Source organism: Actinia tenebrosa, unplaced genomic scaffold (assembly GCF_029948245.1).
Source record: "Actinia tenebrosa isolate PJP-AT-01 unplaced genomic scaffold, QUT_ActTen_1.0 PGA_scaffold2__45_contigs__length_23673736, whole genome shotgun sequence".
Classification (NCBI taxonomy): Eukaryota; Metazoa; Cnidaria; class Anthozoa; order Actiniaria; family Actiniidae; genus Actinia; species Actinia tenebrosa.
The window spans coordinates 16369383-16391221 of record NW_028292579.1 but is presented as its reverse complement, the minus strand read 5'-3'; the positions used below and the strand labels follow the sequence as shown (position 1 = coordinate 16391221).

Below are 21839 nucleotides of genomic sequence, written 5' to 3'. Positions count from 1 at the left end.
GCGCGTTGTTATTTTTAGAGCAAAAATAGTTTTAATATTGGAAGAATTCAGAATTCTAGAACAGAAAATGTGTGATTAGATTATAGCAATCTAAATTATGCGTTGTCATAGATCCTCTACTCACACCCACTTAAAAATAGATGGAACAGAAGCCTAAAACTCGAATGGCTTTCGGTCTAAACCAATCACAAAGCGAGAGGGCACCAATCATCCAATCACAATGAACCCGAAAGCTATTTCAGAGACTCAGTTCATCATCGTACTTTCCCGCTTACACGAAATCTGTAGTACATTGTAAAAATAAACTTTTATATAAAGAAAGGGTTTGTTCAAGTTCAGTCTCTGTCGTCACTTCCGTTTGATGACACTGGTCATGTACCACATTCCTAGCCTTATTATTCATGTCTCTTTCTTTTTTTCTCCAGCTCGCCGAACGCTCAAGGGTGGAATAAGCGCAGAGGATTTAGAAAAACTATCAAAGCAGGTCAAAAACTTCGAAAGCAAATAACATTGGTTCAACCATAGATAATTGTTTTAGATTTAATGACTATTTTTAGTAACTGTGGTTTATACATAGTTTGGTTTTCAGCTTTTGATTTAGATAGCTTCAAGGCTTTTAACATTGATGTAGATTTTCGTAGTCTCGGAATTTTACTACATTTTTAAAATTTTCCTCTCGTTAAAGGACGAGCGTGCCTGTGCTCGCAGTCGCCGCATCCCTTTTATCACAGAATATGTCGTAGTTTGTGGTAGTTGTAAAAAAAAATTGTAAAGCAATTTGTTGAATTGAATTGAAGATGAAATGAAAATGAACATTTCGTCTTCTATAATTATGCCATTTGGAAAGATATTATATCAGTGCAGAACATTCACTTAAAATGCCTACCCACCCACTCCTCTCCACGTACGTTTTTGTTTCCCCATGGGGGGAGGGGAGAGAAGGAAGGAAACAGGGACATTCGAGGTGCGCTTCTCCTTTTTTATGTAAATTGTTTTAGAAATTACTTTTCTTTCTTTTTCAATTGTAAATCTTTTTAATGCTCTCTCTGTTTCGGATCATATTAAGGCGCCTAAAAGTGGCAAAATTGATGTAATTGTGCCAGCCAAAAAAATAGCCCAGCTGTTGGTCGCGTGACTATTCCAACAAGTATTGTTTCATATTCAAAAGAATTAGTCAACGTTTTTACGTCTTAGATTTATTGTGCCTTTTATATTCGTAACTCTCAAACTTGTCTTATATGGTTAATACCGATTTTAGTAAAAATTTCGATTTCTGGTGATTTTGCCATTGATCGGGTTTCCTGTCGGAAATATGTCACGCGACCAATCATATCACGTGGTCTAGTTTTTGTTTTTATAATCATTTCATGTCGTAATGGTATGTAATTATAGAATATTCCACAGTCACGTGTTTTTACGGTCTATCCATTTTATTCCAAAATAATATAAAAACAGAATTTTTATGTATATATTGATAAGGTATAGAATTATAATCAACGGTTAATCGCTTGATTCTTAGTTATTAAATTATTCGCTTGTTGCTATTGAAACCTGTGCCAGCGGCTGTTTTTTTTTTTTTTTTTGTTTTTTTTTTTGTTTCCAAAACGACCATTGTGCCTTTTGTGTCAGAGTAAGTTTTGCACTGCATTCTGAATGTCTGAAAAATTTGAAATATTTCATCTCTAAAATAATTTTCTTTATTAATAAAATTCAGGCTCAGTTCTGAAGTTCCATGTTGTAAAACTACAATTCTTTGTTTGGGTTGTATCCATATTTCGTGTTTATTTTTCATGTGCAACTGTTAAATAAAAACCAAAACGTGATGTACTCTTTGGATTGGCACGTAATCTGAAATGGGGATGAAAACATTACCCAAGCTGAGAAAAGTCTGTTGATTTTTTTTAACTTTTAGTTGTTTCGGGTAAACCATTTCTTTCGTGTATAAAACGGGAAAAGGGTGCTGTTCATCTTTATTTTTTCTTTTGTGTAAGTTATTTTTGTTTCCTTGTAGATATAACTAATACAGCATCAACAAAACCCAACAAATCCTAAAACATTCATTCTAATGTAGTAGGTCTGTTATGATACTTTAGGCAGGCTCTAAACTTATCATTAACAGCGACTTTGGGAATGATTTCAAATGTATTGTTCGATAGATTGGTTTTGTACTGTAATGTGAAGGTTGTGAGAAGAGATAAGACATGTCAATAGATGTCTATAGTATTGAGCATTTAGAGTAATAAAAAAGGTTAAAAAGAAATCAATACCTCTTGTACTCTTGTCTTTGCTTGATATTCTATATGTTTTATAATGGTAATTGAACTGAGTGGAGTGCAATTTGGTCTGAAATCAAACGCGCGATTACAAAATCGCACGACCACGTAGCGGGAGTGCGATTTGTAATTGCAAGTTTGATTTCAGACCAAAATTGTACGACACGAAGTTCAATTACCACTTTATTATATCCATTTTGAAATCTTTTTTGAAAAAGGCGTTTTTTTTAGTTAAACCGACATGACTTACAATCTAAAAGCAGTCGATTCAAACATGCTGTCAAGAGAACTTGTTTATACTGATCGAGCAATGATTCTCATTTTGAAAACCAACACTTTCAATCCAAAACTAAAATGAATTTATATCGGACCAAAAGGCATTACGTGTATTAAGAATCGTTTACTTACATTAAATAACAAGACAATCCTGCCCAAAAGGGTTGTAATGAACTGGCTGTTGTCCATATTACAGCCAATGCTCACTGCTTGTATTTTTACGATTTCTGTTCAATATGTTTAGATCACACTTGTGCCGACAAAACAGCAAAAATCAAAGGTTGTTTAGTCCTTCGGTTGTCCTTAAGAAGTCACTTAGCTCAGCAAAAATCTTCTTCTTAAGAAAAACTTCTTTTAATGACTGTATTTTCGATGTGTTGTTATGCTTTACAGATTGAAAAGGAAACCACTTTCCACGATCAATCGCCAAGAAGTCACATTCAAAAGATGCCGATTGCATTTTCTCCCACTGCTTTTCGCTGTAATATCTTTAACTTACTTAAGCAGTTACTTTACAAAGATGCTTTTGACGATTTTAAGTGATCAGTTGGTCTTTTTAAGTCCTTTTTACGGCTTTTGATCGTTCTTCAGAAAAAATTATTTGAGCCGTGGCTCTTTTTTTTCGCAAGAAGCGGTGAGCTCAACACTAAGATGGATTCCTTGATATAATTGGCTAGAAAATGACATGTCTCTCTTGTGATTGGTTCATATCAGTTGATGTGCAAAATCGTGCAATTTAGAGCTCAAAATCGTGCAATTTATGCTGAAATCACTGCTGCAGGGAACCAATCAGATTGCAGGATTTGCTTGTGATTTCAAAATGGATGTAATAAATTCGAAAATAGGATCATTTACCTAAAGAAAACAAAAGTAATAAGCAAATCTTCCTTTTCCGAAAACTTGTTTTGCGCATGCGTGAAAAACACCACAAAACGTTTGGTACATCTTAATGATAAATCAGTGTTGTAAAAACAAATATTTTAGAAATACACTAGTATTAAAAATTACTTTGTCGCCATAACTAAATTAAAATCAAGAATGAGTTTCATCGATGCATCCCACACGTTTCACTGGTTTAGTGTTCAAGACAAGGTATTTGGGACACCATATTCTTTGCCTTGAACTAATGAGTAAGGAAAATAACGACCTGGGTGACGCCAGGTTTGACGATGAGTATCGTATGTAATTTTTGACGGATAGAGAGGTTACCCCCAGATGACCCGCTTACTTACGCGGGATGTCTGTGTTGCTGCGACCTCCGACATGAAAACAAAGCAAAAGTTGGAAGGTGATGAGCATGTGATCAATCCGATGTGTCTTAACACGAATAGACTGATGACAGATACTGAATGTATTTGACAATGGTTTCCCAAAACATAATTGTTTCATTTGAACCCAGTGTAAATAAATATGACCTTTGTTTGTCCAAGTCCCATGGTTAGTCTTAAGATAGAAGTTACAAATGCTGATGATTCAGCGCAAAATCAACACCTTTGTCGGAGCATCGTTGAAGCGTAAAATTAGACTTAGAAAGAAGAGTAAACTTCAATAAAAAAACACGTATCTAGAAAACTATTCACGAGTGTTTTCATGATGGTGATTCAGGTCAAAATCGAGTCATGTGATTTTATCACGTGACGTCAAGACTAAAAATAACTCAAGCGGTCGAGGCGGTCGCGATGCAAGTACGTAAACTGTATTACTAAGGTCGGAATAAAAAGATATAAAAATTGTCAAAATATTTCAATACTGTATACATCTTACAAGGTAAGTATCTAACACATTTCTTTATTATTAAATTTGATTTCTCTATTCGTTGTTATTTACTTAATAAGCCGAAATTTTTTCCTACAAAATAAGTCGCACTTTTAGAAGATAATCAACAAGCTTGGGTTTCAAATTTTTCGCTAAAAGGCAAAATATATGTCCTTGTTCGATGGGTTTTCTTAGTAATTCAAGTCTCAAGGCTGCCTTTATTGAGTTTATCATCTTTATGGACCATGGTATTTGTATATCTCGTAAGGGAAAATAAAATATTTTTTAACCTACGTCTCTCTAAGCAAGTTAGAATTTGGGTACCAATGTTTAAAACCCTGACTTAAATAAAAATCCTCTCCATTTATACCTTATTCCTCTATTGCTAGTTTTATAGTATATACTTATTCTGATATACAAGTTTTGGGTAGCAGAAGAAAAAGGTGTGTTCAATATTAATTTTGCTTCAAGGGATATGAGCTTGTAAAGCTTACTTTTACTTTCGTTCTTGTCATATCTAACTGCTTCTACCTATCTTGCCATTGATGGCGGATGTTCAAAGGAGGAAGTCTCATATAGAACTTTTTATCATTATTCAAACCGATAGTATATATTATTTAGGAGGGAAAATACCGAATTCGTCTTAAATTACGATATTATGCACATTTTTTCTCGGAAATAATTTTTCTTGGAAAACCACGCCATGCATTGCTGCTCAATGCCCAGACAATTAATATTATGACGCATGTCCCTCAGACTTCTTGGAATACTTAGAGGTTATAGCACATGCGTAGATAAATGTCTATTGATGTAGCTGTCACCACTGCACCAGAAAGTAACTTGTTCAGAGCTTAGCCTGTGCACGAGAATATCATTTAGTTTTCCTTTCTTATTCATTAGTTTTGAAGTCTTTGAGAAAAAAATTGCTTACGTTGCATTTTTTTCCTCATTCTGCATATCAGAATGTTTAACTTACTTATTATTTGATGTTGCACTTAGAATTACCGCATATGAAATTAATTTGACAGTAAAATCTACTGGAAGTTTTTGTTTTATAGGTTTCATTGCTTATTAACTTCCTTTTAGAAACTAGAACATTTGGGGGGTTTCCCCAACATGATTCACAAGTATCGTGAACGTCATAAGATATTATATATCGTGGTCAAACTAGTTCACCTCAAAGACTTACCACTGAACTACTCATTTGCCTTGCCTCAGCTTGTAGAAACATAATCTTTATTGTTCAAAGATCCACCCCTTTTGGTTGTTTGGAAGTCTAAGAAAACTCTCAGAAAATATCAGAATATGCTGATAGAGTGGAAACGATATATCCGTGAAATATTAGTAATGCTAACTTAGGTCTAGGGCAAATGTCGAACTTTCCATGCACCGAACTTAATTACATCAAAGAATGCCGCCTCATTATCACCTGATATCCATTGTTTTTAATAAGCTCTATGCATGGAAAGTTTGACATTTGTCCTAGGCCTAACACTATTTTATGCTAATTCTATTGTTTTCTCTCGTTTAACTAGCACTATTTTGAACAATTTAGTAATTAGTGTTTCATGGATATATTTTTTGCACTCTATCTCTTCACTGTATTTATTATTTTCACTATTTCTTGTTTCGATCACATTTATTTGGCTTCACTTTCTGGGTCATTTATAAAAATTTGGGATATTTCCCTAATGTGTGACTTACCATAAATTTTCTTTGTAAAAGACTTTTGCTTTCCAAAGGTTTCAAAGCGCATATCTGAAATGCATAACCTTTAATATGAATGCACAAGTTCTTTAACTGATAAACAAATGACATTGTGCCTAATCATGTGAAATAAAAATCTGAGTAATAAGTACGAAGACTCGTGCGTTAACGTCTTCATAAGAATATGTAATTTTTTAATATTGGGTCACACTTTGGGATTCCTGCAAAAACATCCATGAATTTTAGCTGTCGAAGATTGTTGATACAAACACTAATTTCATATGCTAGACAATATGTAATATTATCACGGTTGGGTTGTGACCTTAAGTCAGTAGCTTGAGCAGAGATTCCAAAGCTCAAAAATACAGCTATATCAGTACTTGAGTAGTCCTACAGCTCAAAACACAAAGTCTTTACTTCCCTGGTGTCAACACTGAAATAACTTGGTTTCCAATTAAGTTCTTTAAAGTAAGTTTTAAGTTTTCTATTTTATTAATAGTTGTTTTGAACACTTCTCAAGTTAATTTTGTTTATCAAATTTCAATACCTAATTTTGGAGAAATATTAAGTGTAATACTGTAGTGTGTACTGTGTGTTATTCCCTGTATAGATGTCTTGATCAACTATTAGAGAGTAATTCTGCTCAGAGAAGTGTTCTGATCAACCAAATTTCTAGCATAGTAACCAACTGATAACATCAAAACAAAACAATGAAATCAACTGTTGTCCAAACAAACTGCTGTTTTACCAGGAAAATTAACACACAAAACCAGCATAAAAAGAAAATATGGAAACTGGTTTTGACTTGGTACCTTATTTCAAAGAAAATATATAATTTATTATTCAAAACTTTTATTAAATCTCAGTCATTTTTTGTCCTCAACAATAGATTGTTTACATTTCTGACATCTTTAACATCAAACTTGGCTGTCTTCAGGCCAATATTACATCATTTTTATTTAGGTGGTTTCATATTATTTTGAAATGTTTGTTAACTGATGAATGTCTCTGATTGGTTAAAAATTATGCTATTAAAGCAGCCCAGTACTTTTCATTAGCGAGCAACCAGGAAATCTTCAGTTTTCGTTATTCTTACCTCAAAAATATTTTTAAATGTGATTCATGTTTTCAAATTCCTTTATAGTATGACTTAGATATGTTTTTAGATATGTTCATTGATGTTCATCATAATGTTTCCATGTCATAAAATAAGTTCCTCATGTTAATATTTTCAAGCATAAGTTAAAAACTCATTTATTTCGTCAAGGTTATGATATTTTATAATTCAAATTTTTATATACATGTATGCATTATTAGGTAGTTCTATATTAATATTTTGTCTACAAGTACATTTTTATAATTCCAATCAATTCCAATCACACAATAAAACTAAATAATATTAAATGTATGAAATAAAATATAAAATAATATTGAATATATTATTATAGTATTTATTATTAAATGTAGTTTTCTTATTATTCTTAGTATTGTAAAGCACTTTAAGCACTATTATAAAAAACTAATTAATATTATGAGGCAGTATAAACGTCTGGATGCCCAGTGAGTAAATAAGGCTTTGGTTGGACGGATAGCCATAACCAACCACAGCATCGACTAAAATCTAACAATGACAGTTACGTTATTATTATTATTATTATCATTATTCTCATTATTATTATTATCATTATTATTATTCTCAATTGTGGATTGCCTTTAAGTAGAGAGATTTAAAATTGCTGTAAAAAATGTTAAAATAAAGTTTCCATTATTATTATTATTATTATTATTATGTTCCCGATGGACTGAACATTATGCTAATTAGATCAATACTTGACTGATCAACCAGGAAGTCTAGTAAGTACTATGAATAGACTTGACTTCTATTGCAGAGTTCAACTTCCTTGTATCAGATACATATGCTACGAGGAACATTTTAACAGGAAAATGACTACAACCGAATGTGCTAGTTAATCATTTAATTAATAACCTCCCTTAAAACTTTGAGTACTGTTCAACTCAAAGACCGAGCTTCATTACAATGATTTTAGGAAAAGAAATCTCTAGTTGTTTTTGTACTTTCTTGTGTTTTTAATGTTATATTCTTGGTGGTTTTTAGCTTGTGGTACTTGGTTGTTCTTGTCTTCTTTTGAGCATGTATCATACACAAGGTATGTAGAATGTTTAAGAAATATTCTGCTCTTCTCTTTACTAATTAATTTGCTGTACCTGTATAAAATATTTTAGTAAAATGTAGGTTTATTATAGTATTAGCAGTTAAAGCCAGCACTCATGAGATTCAAATTCATTTCAATACAATTTATTTACACACTTTAAATATCTTGATAAGAAGTGGTTTCTTGTAACTTTTTAAGATAAAATTCAGTGATAAAACTTTACTAAAAAACACAATATTACACGACGTTTCGACATTAACTGAACGTCATTATCAAGTACTGATAAAAAACTAAAAAACTTTAACTTATATACATGAATAATAATGAGTATAAAAAGGTGCGAAAACGAAAAACTATGTAATTTAAATATTGTACAATATTCGTCATGTTCGTCATTTTATTGTACAATATTTAAATTACTCATTTTTATGCTCATTATTATTCATGTATATAAGTTAACGTTTTTTAGTTTTTTATCACTTGATAATGTCGTTCAGTTAACGTCGAAATGTCGTGTAATATTAATATTTAGTAAATTTTTATCGCTGAATTTTATCTTAAAACACTTCAAATAGAAATGAATATAACAAATCATAATTATTTATATTTACAAGTTATTCTAGATTTTATAAAAAGATATATAAATAGATATTAAATATAAACCGTTACTACAGTGAGTGTGCAGTGATGGTTTAAGTAGTATAAACTTTCGAGGAAACCATCACTACAAATAGAGCAAAATACTATCAATATTTCCAGTTTCTTAGATCAATTTTCCACAAATCTCCCCCACCTACAGTATAAGTAATGAATGGTCCCTAAGATGCTATAACTCCACTTCAATCTGAATCAGAAGATATAACTAGCTAAAAACTAGTGTGAGCTGTGTCGGTGTTTCTAATGAAACAGACCTCTTTCTCTTTTACTCCGACAAAGGACTAGCGTCCGAAGCGTCAGTAAGTTTTTTCATCTTTTCACGGTGTATAATTTACCTTTTCATCATTACTGTTTCAATCTGAATCCTAAATGAGCTTATTAGAAAATAACCCATAGGTACCAGTGAAACTGAGACGCACAAGGTCTAATGGTAAGCATACAACAAATTTGCCAGAGAATGAAAGAAAAAAAACAGTCTTGGGAACTTTTTATATACCATCAGTAAGAATGAAACAACACCCAGTATTGCTGCCTTGCGTAGGCTAGCAAATCTCTACTGTAGCTGTGGACCTGTATGTGACTTTCACTTGAAACAACGATAATATACAAATGGCCAATAGTTGGCCAACACTTGGTCAACACATGGCTGATAGTCAGGCTGCAACACGTGTTGGCTGGTCATGTAGTACACGTTTACACATTTTAAGATTTTACGTTTCAGCTACAACACTAAGTATGCATACATAAGTCATTACAGAGGCATTGAGAGTCATTCTCCACTATACAGAATTTATATTTTTAACTAAACTTTGTCATGTATTGTGATGAACAAATGCAAGTTCTTGGATTATTAGTACATTAACTAGGGTATAGTTTGCCAGCCCTACTAGTAGATATGAGTCTTGAACATAATTATGGTCCTAAAGCAAGGAATGTATTGAGGTTATTGAAACACAGTAAAATGAATGCTTAAAGTGCTTATAAGCCTTTATGCAATATTTTCAGAATCGATTCTTTAGATAGTGAATAGTTGATTGTGAAGATATTTTGTCATTTCAATGTCGGGTCTTTAAGATACGAATTCCCAATATGTTAATGACTATGACATAACATAAGGGATCATTTAATATACAGCACTGCACTCGTTCTGGAATACAGTATTTTAAAAGCATCACCCTTTTACTCGTGACTCACGTAAAGGTTCTTACAAAATTGTTTTCAAAAAATGTCCAGCATTCAATATTAAAAATTGCCACAAAATAACTCAAACCTCTTATGTTACGTCATAGTCATTAACATATTAGAAATATAAACCTTCGTATCTCAAAGACCCGACATTCAAATGACAAATTATTTACACAATCAACTATTCACTATTTAAAGAATCAATTCTGAAAATATTGTGTAAAGGCTTATAAGCACTTTAATTGTGAAACTGGAGAATAAATAAACTAGAGAATAAATAAACTCTAGTGGATAAGCCACTGGCTTATGAAACAATGTAATTAATGGACATTATTGAATGAAAAAAAAACTTTTTTAAGCGTTTACGTACTTGTTGCTATGGATATGTGTAATATTTGTGTATAATTCTTTATTATTTGTCTAGGTGACTGATGCCAAAGGAATTAACAACATTAGAAAATGTCAAGGACAGAGCATTTGCTCACATGCTACAAAATATCTATAATTGAAGTTAATCCTGATGATCCTGATGATGATATTAAAACACTTTCTTTAAAGGCAAGAGAATTTCTTGCTTCAAAAAAGTACTTTGACAAGCCCAAGGTTCTCCAATTTTATACATTTACAAAGGAATTCATAGAAAATTCCATTGGAAGAAACTTTGAAAGTAAGGCATTGTTGTTTAAAGATTTGCAAAATGTATTCTATAAACTAGAGGAATATGGAATCAGACTATTGAAACGTCCTTGGAGAAAAGAATTCTATACAATCAAGGTAAAATAATGTACTTATACTAATTGATATTTTTTTAACTTAAGAGAGAATTCTTTTCGTATTCAAGTGCTGAGCGCCAAAAACTATTTCCTTGAAGAAAGACTGTTGTACAAGGCTAAAATCTTGTTATTTAGAAAGTTTAACTTGTTTGGAAGTGGAGATGACCCATGAAAAATTGAATCAAAAATGAGGTTTAGGCCTTCATTTGCTTATTTCCCATACATTTTCTATAAAAAAGCCTGACAAAGCAACATTCTAACACAAATGCAACAAAACATCTTTGTACAATTGAAAATACTGCTTCAAACAGGCATTTTATCATAGTACATCACTTTCTAACTGTTAAAAAAGGTTTTGAGTGTTAACCCAAAACGAAAATTGGGATCAAAACTCATACGAAGGAATAGTTTTTGGCGCTTTTTGCCATTAATGCTCATTATTGAAAACAATTTCCTCTTAAATTTTAAAAATTGCAAATGTCAAGATAGCTATGTTAGGTATTTGACTTCCATTAGTTTTTCATTAGAGATCATTTATTTTTAATCAAAAAACATTCTTAAAACATGGCGTGTTACCTTCCTTTTTTCACACTTTATTCCTTTATTCCTTTGCATTTCATTCCTCTCTGTCATATTCTTATCCTGTCTCCCCTTCCCCCCAGCATCTTCCATGAAATAGTACTAAATGTATTCCAAGTTATGATCTAAGCACCTCTCAGTTGTGTGACCATGGGCTGAATACTTTTAGCCCATTTTTTTTCCTTCATTAATTTCTTAATTCATTCCCAATTTGCCTATTTTTTCTTTCTTTCATATTCCCACTTTTCATATTTGTTTATTTGTGCTATCATTCTTTTAATTTATTCAATTTTGCATCTCCTAATTATTATTATTTTCTTTTTTTAGCTTTTCACGACGTTCTTTAAACATGATATTGAATCAAAACTTCCCAATGCTGTAAAAATACTTCAATTGTACGGCTATGGAGAAGTATCCCAAAATATGATCAAAATGGCAATGGACTCTCTAGACTCTAGATCCAACAGGATCATTTACGTATGTTTTGACTTGTTTTTATCAAGGATTGAACTTGAGGTTATGTCTGAAATTTGCACGACTATCGAAATGTATACCAGTGACTTCACATTGAGTGATGTATTCGAAGCCAGGAGGAAAACTAAAGGCGATGTAAATGAAGCGGTCGAATATTTTCTCCGTGAAAACCCAGGTATCAATAAGGTGAAGAGAATAAAGACAGATGATACGGAATCAGGGAGAAAATCTGGAGAAAGATTTGAAAAAAGCAATAAACTTCCTTCTGAAGATGAAGAAACAAGTAGAACTGATTCTAACAATGGGAGAATCACAAGTCAAGGCAGAACAAAGCGGGATACAAAATATCCTCCGTTACCTGGCAACTACAGCAATCTTCCCTCAACCTCGGATGATCCTAGGTTTGCTGCCGTTACTAGTGGTGCAAAGGTGCGGCATATTAGCTCATCGGTTCCCGTTGATAATTTTAGTGATGCTGAGCTATATGGGCACGATGATGCATCCTCATCGAGTCAAGACAACGAAAACAACATTCCAATGGACACACAGGAACCCCAAGCTAGGAGCGGAGCAACGTACGAACCTAGCAATTACGTTGACATGAGTGGCGCTAATACTGATTACTATCAGATAATGGACCAATGCAGTACAGAAAATGGTCTCTCCTCTTGTACTGCTTTACCGCCACCCCCAATGACGCATACTTATTCTTCATCTGATCAAGGGATCCCCCCGCCGCCTTATGACCAAGCAATCAAAATACCTGGAAATGACTGGGTTATGATAGAAGATAAAGATTCTGACGGTCTAAGTAATAATATATCGGCAATGAATATCGGTGAGAATGGACTTGTCTCGAGGACTAGTAATGAAGTAGTAGGAGTACGAGCTAGTGCGTATGATACTGGTGACATCGGGAGATTGAAGGCAGCATCTTCTGATAGGATACCCTACAGAACTGGGCCCCATTATCAAACAGAACCCCAAGGAACAAGTACTAAAACAAAATCAGTTGGTACTTCTGGTTTGAGAGAGCATTCCAGAGAGGTTAAAGGAATGGGAGATTTGTATTCAGAACGTCCACTGTCGAATGGATCACATAGGGATTATAGAAGCTTATCGACCTCTTTCAAGAAAGGGTTTGACGGCACACCACCTGTAAAATCAGCATTAAATCCTTTTGAAACACCAGGAGATTCAACCAAAGCAAAAACAGATGTACAAAGAAGAAGCACTTTATCTGGTTCATATGACAGAATGTCAACATCAAAAGCAACAGAAGAGTATCTCAAAGATCGTCTTACAAGGAGTGGACCAGAACAACTGGGTTTTAAGAGGACGAGTGATCCCAATGTACCTACAGCTACACTCACTTATGTGACATCTTCTTATCCTAAGCGTAGCTCAACAACTGCTGTCTCTTATTCGTCCCCTTCTAAAACCCAGAGTACTATGACCACAAGAAGTCAAGTAAGGGACGTTGCAGCAAACAAGTCAGACGTAATGAGCGAACCTATACAAGGTACTTCTAGAACAACACAGAATATGGCTGAGCGATACAGCAAGGAGAATTGTTTCGTATGCAACAGCAAAGCTACACATTATTGCAAAATGTGTAAGAAAAAGTCTTGTAAGACTTGCTCAACTGTTATAACCAGACTTCATTGTGACAGTTACAAAGAGCACCAACTGGTTGAAGCAAGCCCGACTATCAACAACGAAAAGGCTGATCTGGGTACCAAGGATATGTGCTCATTTTGTGGTGTCAGCGCTGCATCACATGACTGCATTTACTGCAATAAAAAGTCTTGTGGTAATTGCCATACTATTTACACAAAAGATCCTTGTGTACTGGGCAGGGAGTTCCATTATTTCATGGATCAGCAACAACCAAAATCAACCTCGGAAAAGCAGGAAACAACCTTACAGAAGCAGACAACGCTCTCTTTAAAGCACCAGAAGCTAAACCTAGTTCCCTTTGTCACTGGGGAGAATTATTGTGACTTCTGTGCGCTAGCTGCTAACCTTATTTGTAAAATCTGCCTTAAAACAATATGTGATAAATGCAAACATGTTTATACACAAGATCTTTGTCCACCAACAAAGAGAGATCATCAGTTTGAGAATATAAATGAACAATCTCCAAGTACAAACAAACCAACAGATAAAGACTCGAGCTCATCGTGGACATGTGAGCGTTGCACGTTTTTGAATTCCTCAAGAAACAGAATCTGTGCTGTATGTGCAACTTCAAGAGGAGTGAATCAGGTTGACTTGCCAAAAAGTGGCAGCAGAAAGTGTCATAGCTGCACATATGCAAATGAAGAAGGAGCTACGATTTGTAAGATGTGTCATTGTACAGTTGGACTAGATAACCCAGAATCTTACATTTGAGTGTTTAAAAACCTTTTGTAGTGGTCTTCCTTGGTGCAGAGGACAGAAGAAAGGAAAAACAAAACAAATAAAAAAACAGAAAACGAAAGAAATTTATCCCTGGACGAGTATATTCTGCAAAACGAGAAGATCATTTTCTAATTATGCTCCTTATGATAGATATTTTAGCCAATATCAAGTATACACATGCATGACTTTTGATCATTTAAGACTTATAATCGTGCCAATAGCACCCTATTGATTTGCCCTGGGATATTCCTATGTAACAAATCCATAGATTATCCTATAAAATAGATTAGTTGTTTAAATTTTGAATCAATGTTCAAAAACTTGTCTTATGATTATAGCGAGAAGGCAGGTCATTATTCATTGGAGTGATTTCATAAACTTTTAAACTCGCAGTTTGAAGCCATTGATTCGCTATCCCATCGTTCTAAGGTAGTCTGGTAATAAACTTTCACAGCTTTTTCAAAAAAGGTACATTGAAAACTTCAAAGAGATCTCGCTTTTCTTTGCGCATGCCGAATCGTGGGAAAAACCTATGCCCTATGCTCATCACCAGCTTTCCTGAACCGTGCAACACGCAATCAAGGAAAATGTTCTCATGACGAGAAGAGGCTAGACAGTTCTTTTAACATGGTTTGCTATAAGGAAAGAGTGACTAAATAATAAAATACCGTTTGTCAAAGTTCATAACTAGTACTGACCACTGGGGAAGCTATATACTTTGTACATACTACATCCCCTTGGTAAAGCCTGGTTTACACTTGCTTCGGAATCGGAATCGTAAGCAACATACGCAGACTCAGTATTGCATCTATCACCTAGGTGTTGAAAGAGACAAGCACTGTTAATGAGCAGTACGTACACTACTGAGTCTGCGCGGTATGTTGCTTTCGATTCAATCACGACGCTAGTGTCAACCAGGCTTTATGAAAGTGAGCTTGGCCTTATATAATATAGCTCAGTTTGCGTAACCAATAAAATCATATCTCACAGTGCCTAGAATTAGTGCATAAACTATAGTGTATTTTTAGGCAATCAACTTGGTAGCTTTAAAATTATAGAAAACTTCATTTTCATTTTATTGCTGATATTAAACATGGGATCAATGTGTTATGTTGTTAAACGATATGCAATTGCAGCGCGCAATTCAATGGACTACTTAATCGACGACGCGGTGACGATCTTTCCAGGGGGCAAAACAAAAATGAAGGAAAATATATAGACTTTCTTCCTTCGTGTGTTTGTTCTATTTTTATGGGTAAATGTGATCGATGTGACTTCCTAATCTTGTGGTTCACTACTGTAACAAAGCTTTATTTTGTCCCATAGACGCCCCACAATGCCTTGCAATCCGAAATGGCCGCCGTATCGTCGAGGCAGGGTAAATTAAAGTGGACTAAATGCATGCGCAGAATGGGGCTTTTGCGAGAGTAAAAACAACACTCATTTGAGGTTTTTGCAACAACTTCTCATTCAACTTCGTATAGCTATCTATAAAAGACAGCAATTTTTTTAAATGTTAGAAATGCATAAAATTACACGTGGAGAAGAATGGGAAATTTCACGGCATGCATGCAACTGCAGCAGTCGGCTAATAAATTCGAACACTAGAGGAACATGGCAGTTGCACCCAATTTTATGGAGGAAATGCAGAAATCATGGATAACAAGGACTGATGCGGAAATCCTTGGATACCTCGGGTAAAGATTATATAGAAATTCGTTTGACTAGAAAGATCTATCTTCGGGGAGGAGGGAGAGAGAGCAACGTAATGGGTCATGGGCAGTTCACGTAATATTAAAATTGAACAATATTTTATATCATCTATGATAAATCAAAGTCCATCCATTTTAAGGACGAATCAAAATCAAAGGGGTCACAAATCTTGACCTGGAAATGCGTCACTGCGGGAGTCCCACTAATGTCAAAACCAACATGCGACGGGATATTCCTTCTAGAATAGTAAAGTCCCATAAGTTATAGAAATATTTTTCCACCACCTGCAACCCCTAGAGATTCAGACAAATAATTCCCTATCATGAAAATAAATAAAGACTGGTCTTTACAGACCGACAATGTAATTTGAACCTGGAAGTTTTCGGATCTAAATAGCTGACGCAAATTCGTAGCGGACAAAGTAGGCGTAACCTCCTTATAGTTTGCTTTATTCTCCAAATCAGTAAGTCGAACAGTAGTATGAAAGTACCAGTTCTGCATCGGGCTCCCACGGGCCCGTAGGGGGAGGGGGCGTTCTACATCATGAGCTCCGGAGCCAAACGTGGGTACTTTCTAGGGGGTACTTTTGAGCCTCCTGCGGATTCGGCCGGATGACTTCATTTCGGCCGGATTTTCCATTCGATTGCCTTCGGATCTTGGATTTCGGATTCATAGGCGTTTTGAAATCATATTCTATTTTTAGATTGAGAGATCACGTCATAGATAATAAGGATGATGATGTTATTTTTATTTTCTAAGCGTTTTTCTGTTCTCATTATCTTCTCGTCTGCGTAGTTGGATACGCCTCGGTGCAACTGTCGCTGCGATATGCAAATAATGAGTAAGCTTGATGCATCAGGAAATTTGATTATATCATATTTATTTCAATCTCTTCTTTGTGAGAAATATTTGACGGTATTTTAGTTATACTCCAAAGTTTTATAAATCATCCAAAATTGTGAACTTCTTGAAGGGGAATTGCATCCCCCGGTCTCCCGCGTGACAGGCGGGAATACTAACCACTATACTATCAAGGATTTTGATGTAGATATACACCACAAGTGTTTTTCACTCAAGTTTTTTTATTTTGCATATTTCAGTCACGACAGTACAACCTTATTGGTTTACAGTTTGGTTATTAATTTTGATCTCAGTTACTGCTTAGAATTTTTCTCACTTGGGCAGTCGCTCTGAACGTCGTGGAAGCTTTAAGACTACATCTTTGTATTTATGAGCATCTTGATAACTAATCCACTTGTCTGGTTTTTCTGTACTTGGTGGAGGTGTAGGTAAGAAGGCAGGTGGGGTGGCAGAGTCTGTGCTTTGACAGTGCTGAAGGATGTAGTAGGAGAGGGGGATCAAAAGTAGTTTTAAATGGAGTAGACTGAGACTCGGCCAAAGTTGAAGCTGTTGCTCTACTGGGCTCGAAAATAGGGGTCCTAAGTTTTGAGGTTAATCGCCCTGGTTAATTGTCTTAGGTGTAGCATAACCACTGTCGCTGGTGGTCGAGGGTAGGTTTTGCGGAGTTACCATACTGGCGAGAGGACTGGGAGTTGTTAGTGGTGATGCTGATGGTGTTGGCGCCTTTTCATGATCAGGTCTTGATTCGTAAAGTATGAGCGAAGCACTTTGAAACCAATATGTGCGTTCTGGACCATTCATTTTGTGAACTCTACTTAAATGAGATGACAAGTTTTGTACTGATTTCAGACACAAAGGATACGTACGAGCAATCTCTAGTCTACTTGGAAATGATGTTAAAAAGAGGCAGCAGAGGTACTTAAAAGCTAGCTTAATCAAATCACTATTAGGCTATCGGCTATCAGCAGCTATCAAGCTATCGGCTATCGGCTAATGTGTTTTGGTCGATGTCGGGTCGGTGCGAGGACGATGTAGGTTCGATGTGGGGTCGATGTGGGGTCGATGAGAGGTCGATCGGCTATCGGCTATCAGTTATTGGCTATCAGATATCATGCTACTGGTTATTGGCTATCATCTAGGCTGATATAAATCCATAAACAGTCAATTATTTCGTGATAATTTTGGTTATTTGCATCTCCTAGTCCATTGCCCTGAACCCCAGAAGAAGGTTTTGCTCGCAGCTGCCACTCCCGAACGACGGAGTTCTTGCAATGTGTGAGGTCTGCCATAATTTATTAAAAGGGTCTGTACCAACTTCTAACTCTGAAAAATCCGGAATCCGAAATCCAAGATCCGAAGGCAACCGAGTGGAAAATACGGATGATCCTGATGCAGAACCGCTATTTCATATCTACTTCGAACTAGATTCATTTTACCGACCGTGCTTTATAATATTCCTTTAAAATCCCCTAAAGTCAGTATGGCCAATTCTTTTGATGAATTTGCACGTTCTATCAGCGAAGAGGTTACCTGTGCTATCTGTCTGGAGGAGTTGAAGGAACCCAAGATGTTACTATGTTCTCATAATGTCTGTAGACAATGTTTGGAACTGATGTCTAGAAACAAAAACTTAATAGACATCGTTTGTCCAGTCTGTAGAAAACCCACACCGATTCCTAAAGGAGGTGTGAGATGTCTGCCTACCAATGCAGCCATAATTCGAGTCGTAGAAGCCACTCTGGCAAGGAAAGCGAGAATCGAGATCCAAGAGTCTCTTTTAACAGAGAAACCAATGGTTGAACTGTTGGCGAAAAAAATCTCAGACCTTGACAAGCCTTTGAGGGTTTTAAAGGAGATCCAGGAAAAAGCTGACAAGTTAGTCAATGTTATAAGGAATCAGGAAGCAAACCTCTGTCGAGAAGTTGAGGAATTTTATGGTAGAAAGTGTGAGACCATCGACGGAGAGAAGAGTGACTTGGACAAACTACATTCAAGTGCGTCAAAATGTGTACAAGAAGCAGAAACGATTCTAAAACAAAGGTGGCCTGATCCTACGAAGACAATAAATGCTGCAAAAGCTCTTAAAGAACAAATTGAGAAGATCACTGAATTAGATCTAAATCGAGATACGTCCACACTCGAAGATCTTGAGTTTAAAATGAATGCAGAAGCTAATATCCGCGGCATACTTAAAGATGAAACTTTTGGAAAATTATTTACTTCCGCAAGCAACAAAGCAGCCCTTGGGGATGACTCGATTCTGTAAGTATGAATGAAGAAATATTATTATTACTGTAATCAGTTTAATTATAGTTTTTTTTAGCACTACAACTTCCTTTTACATATCTATCTATTCCCTTGTATCAATGCTATTAAGTACTAAGCAGCAGCACACTTTCGTAACTTTTGCGTCTTATTTGTCCAAGCCAAGCGAGGGCAACTACAGAGAGCAAGTCAGACATGATGAGCGAATCTTTACGAGGGGCTTCTAAAACGCCTTCTAAAACCCAGAGTACTATGACCACAAGAAGCCAAGTAAGGGACATTGCAGCAAACAAGTCAGAGCTGGTAATGAGCGAACCTTCAAAGCACCTGAAGCTAAACCTAGTTCCCTTTGTCACTGGGGAGAATTATTGTGACTTCTGTGCGCTAGCTGCTAACCTTATTTGTAAAATCTGCCTTAAAACAATATGTGATAAATGCAAACATGTTTATACACAAGATCTTTGTCCACCAACAAAGAGAGATCATCAGTTTGAGAATATAAATGAACAATCTCCAAGTACAAACAAACCAACAGATAAAGACTCGAGCTCATCGTGGACATGTGAGCGTTGCACGTTTTTGAATTCCTCAAGAAACAGAATCTGTGCTGTATGTGCAACTTCAAGAGGAGTGAATCAGGTTGACTTGCCAAAAAGTGGCAGCAGAAAGTGTCATAGCTGCACATATGCAAATGAAGAAGGAGCTACGATTTGTAAGATGTGTCATTGTACAGTTGGACTAGATAACCCAGAATCTTACATTTGAGTGTTTAAAAACCTTTTGTAGTGGTCTTCCTTGGTGCAGAGGACAGAAGAAAGGAAAAACAAAACAAATAAAAAAACAGAAAACGAAAGAAATTTATCCCTGGACGAGTATATTCTGCAAAACGAGAAGATCATTTTCTAATTATGCTCCTTATGATAGATATTTTAGCCAATATCAAGTATACACATGCATGACTTTTGATCATTTAAGACTTATAATCGTGCCAATAGCACCCTATTGATTTGCCCTGGGATATTCCTATGTAACAAATCCATAGATTATCCTATAAAATAGATTAGTTGTTTAAATTTTGAATCAATGTTCAAAAACTTGTCTTATGATTATAGCGAGAAGGCAGGTCATTATTCATTGGAGTGATTTCATAAACTTTTAAACTCGCAGTTTGAAGCCATTGATTCGCTATCCCATCGTTCTAAGGTAGTCTGGTAATAAACTTTCACAGCTTTTTCAAAAAAGGTACATTGAAAACTTCAAAGAGATCTCGCTTTTCTTTGCGCATGCCGAATCGTGGGAAAAACCTATGCCCTATGCTCATCACCAGCTTTCCTGAACCGTGCAACACGCAATCAAGGAAAATGTTCTCATGACGAGAAGAGGCTAGACAGTTCTTTTAACATGGTTTGCTATAAGGAAAGAGTGACTAAATAATAAAATACCGTTTGTCAAAGTTCATAACTAGTACTGACCACTGGGGAAGCTATATACTTTGTACATACTACATCCCCTTGGTAAAGCCTGGTTTACACTTGCTTCGGAATCGGAATCGTAAGCAACATACGCAGACTCAGTATTGCATCTATCACCTAGGTGTTGAAAAAGACAAGCACTGTTAATGAGCAGTACGTACACTACTGAGTCTGCGCGGTATGTTGCTTTCGATTCAATCACGACGCTAGTGTCAACCAGGCTTTATGAAAGTGAGCTTGGCCTTATATAATATAGCTCAGTTTGCGTAACCAATAAAATCATATCTCACAGTGCCTAGAATTAGTGCATAAACTATAGTGTATTTTTAGGCAATCAACTTGGTAGCTTTAAAATTATAGAAAACTTCATTTTCATTTTATTGCTGATATTAAACATGGGATCAATGTGTTATGTTGTTAAACGATATGCAATTGCAGCGCGCAATTCAATGGACTACTTGATCGACGACGCGGTGACGATCTTTCCAGGGGGCAAAACAAAAATGAAGGAAAATATATAGACTTTCTTCCTTCGTGTGTTTGTTCTATTTTTATGGGTAAATGTGATCGATGTGACTTCCTAATCTTGTGGTTCACTACTGTAACAAAGCTTTATTTTGTCCCATAGACGCCCCACAATGCCTTGCAATCCGAAATGGCCGCCGTATCGTCGAGGCAGGGTAAATTAAAGTGGACTAAATGCATGCGCAGAATGGGGCTTTTGCGAGAGTAAAAACAACACTCATTTGAGGTTTTTGCAACAACTTCTCATTCAACTTCGTATAGCTATCTATAAAAGACAGCAATTTTTTTAAATGTTAGAAATGCATAAAATTACACGTGGAGAAGAATGGGAAATTTCACGGCATGCATGCAACTGCAGCAGTCGGCTAATAAATTCGAACACTAGAGGAACATGGCAGTTGCACCCAATTTTATGGAGGAAATGCAGAAATCATGGATAACAAGGACTGATGCGGAAATCCTTGGATACCTCGGGTAAAGATTATATAGAAATTCGTTTGACTAGAAAGATCTATCTTCGGGGAGGAGGGAGAGAGAGCAACGTAATGGGTCATGGGCAGTTCACGTAATATTAAAATTGAACAATATTTTATATCATCTATGATAAATCAAAGTCCATCCATTTTAAGGACGAATCAAAATCAAAGGGGTCACAAATCTTGACCTGGAAATGCGTCACTGCGGGAGTCCCACTAATGTCAAAACCAACATGCGACGGGATATTCCTTCTAGAATAGTAAAGTCCCA

General features: G+C 35.5%; 2 protein-coding genes and 1 non-coding gene across 5 annotated transcripts in view; all 3 read left to right on the top strand.

Moving 5' to 3' along the window:
- The window catches only part of LOC116297824 (FH1/FH2 domain-containing protein 3), a 48945-nt gene extending 46681 nt beyond the window's left edge, over positions 1-2264 (top strand). For all 3 annotated transcript variants that reach the window (XM_089033592.1, XM_089033591.1, XM_089033593.1), the window contains one exon: positions 426-2264. Coding sequence is in view for 2 of the 3 variants with exons in the window: in XM_089033591.1 (XP_088889717.1) it covers positions 426-508 (83 nt within the window). In the remaining variant the exon portion in view is untranslated. The remainder of the gene's footprint in view (positions 1-425) is intronic.
- A 1398-nt stretch (positions 2265-3662) lies between these two features.
- On the top strand, positions 3663-3809 carry LOC116297863 (U12 minor spliceosomal RNA). The gene has a single exon (XR_004197270.2). It is a non-coding gene; the product is annotated as a U12 minor spliceosomal RNA (small nuclear RNA).
- A 378-nt stretch (positions 3810-4187) lies between these two features.
- Positions 4188-20976, top strand: LOC116297826 (uncharacterized). The gene is made up of 8 exons (XM_089034129.1): positions 4188-4316; positions 8128-8179; positions 10452-10801; positions 11707-14246; positions 17448-17480; positions 17680-17745; positions 18220-19092; positions 19257-20976. The coding sequence occupies exons 3-8, from the start codon at positions 10487-10489 to the stop codon at positions 19858-19860; spliced, it is 4431 nt and encodes a 1476-aa protein (XP_088890255.1). The 5' UTR covers positions 4188-4316; positions 8128-8179; positions 10452-10486; the 3' UTR covers positions 19861-20976.
- Positions 20977-21839: the final 863 nt, after the last annotated feature.

Coding starts and splice junctions, on each gene's coding strand:
- LOC116297826 (XM_089034129.1), top strand. CDS start 10,487: ATGTCAAGGACAGAGCATTTGCTCACATGCTACAAAATATCTATAATT. Junction 17,746..18,219: donor GTTAAAAAGAGGCAGCAGAG/GTACTTAAAAGC, acceptor CGGATGATCCTG/ATGCAGAACCGCTATTTCAT. Junction 19,093..19,256: donor CTTGGGGATGACTCGATTCT/GTAAGTATGAAT, acceptor TATTTGTCCAAG/CCAAGCGAGGGCAACTACAG.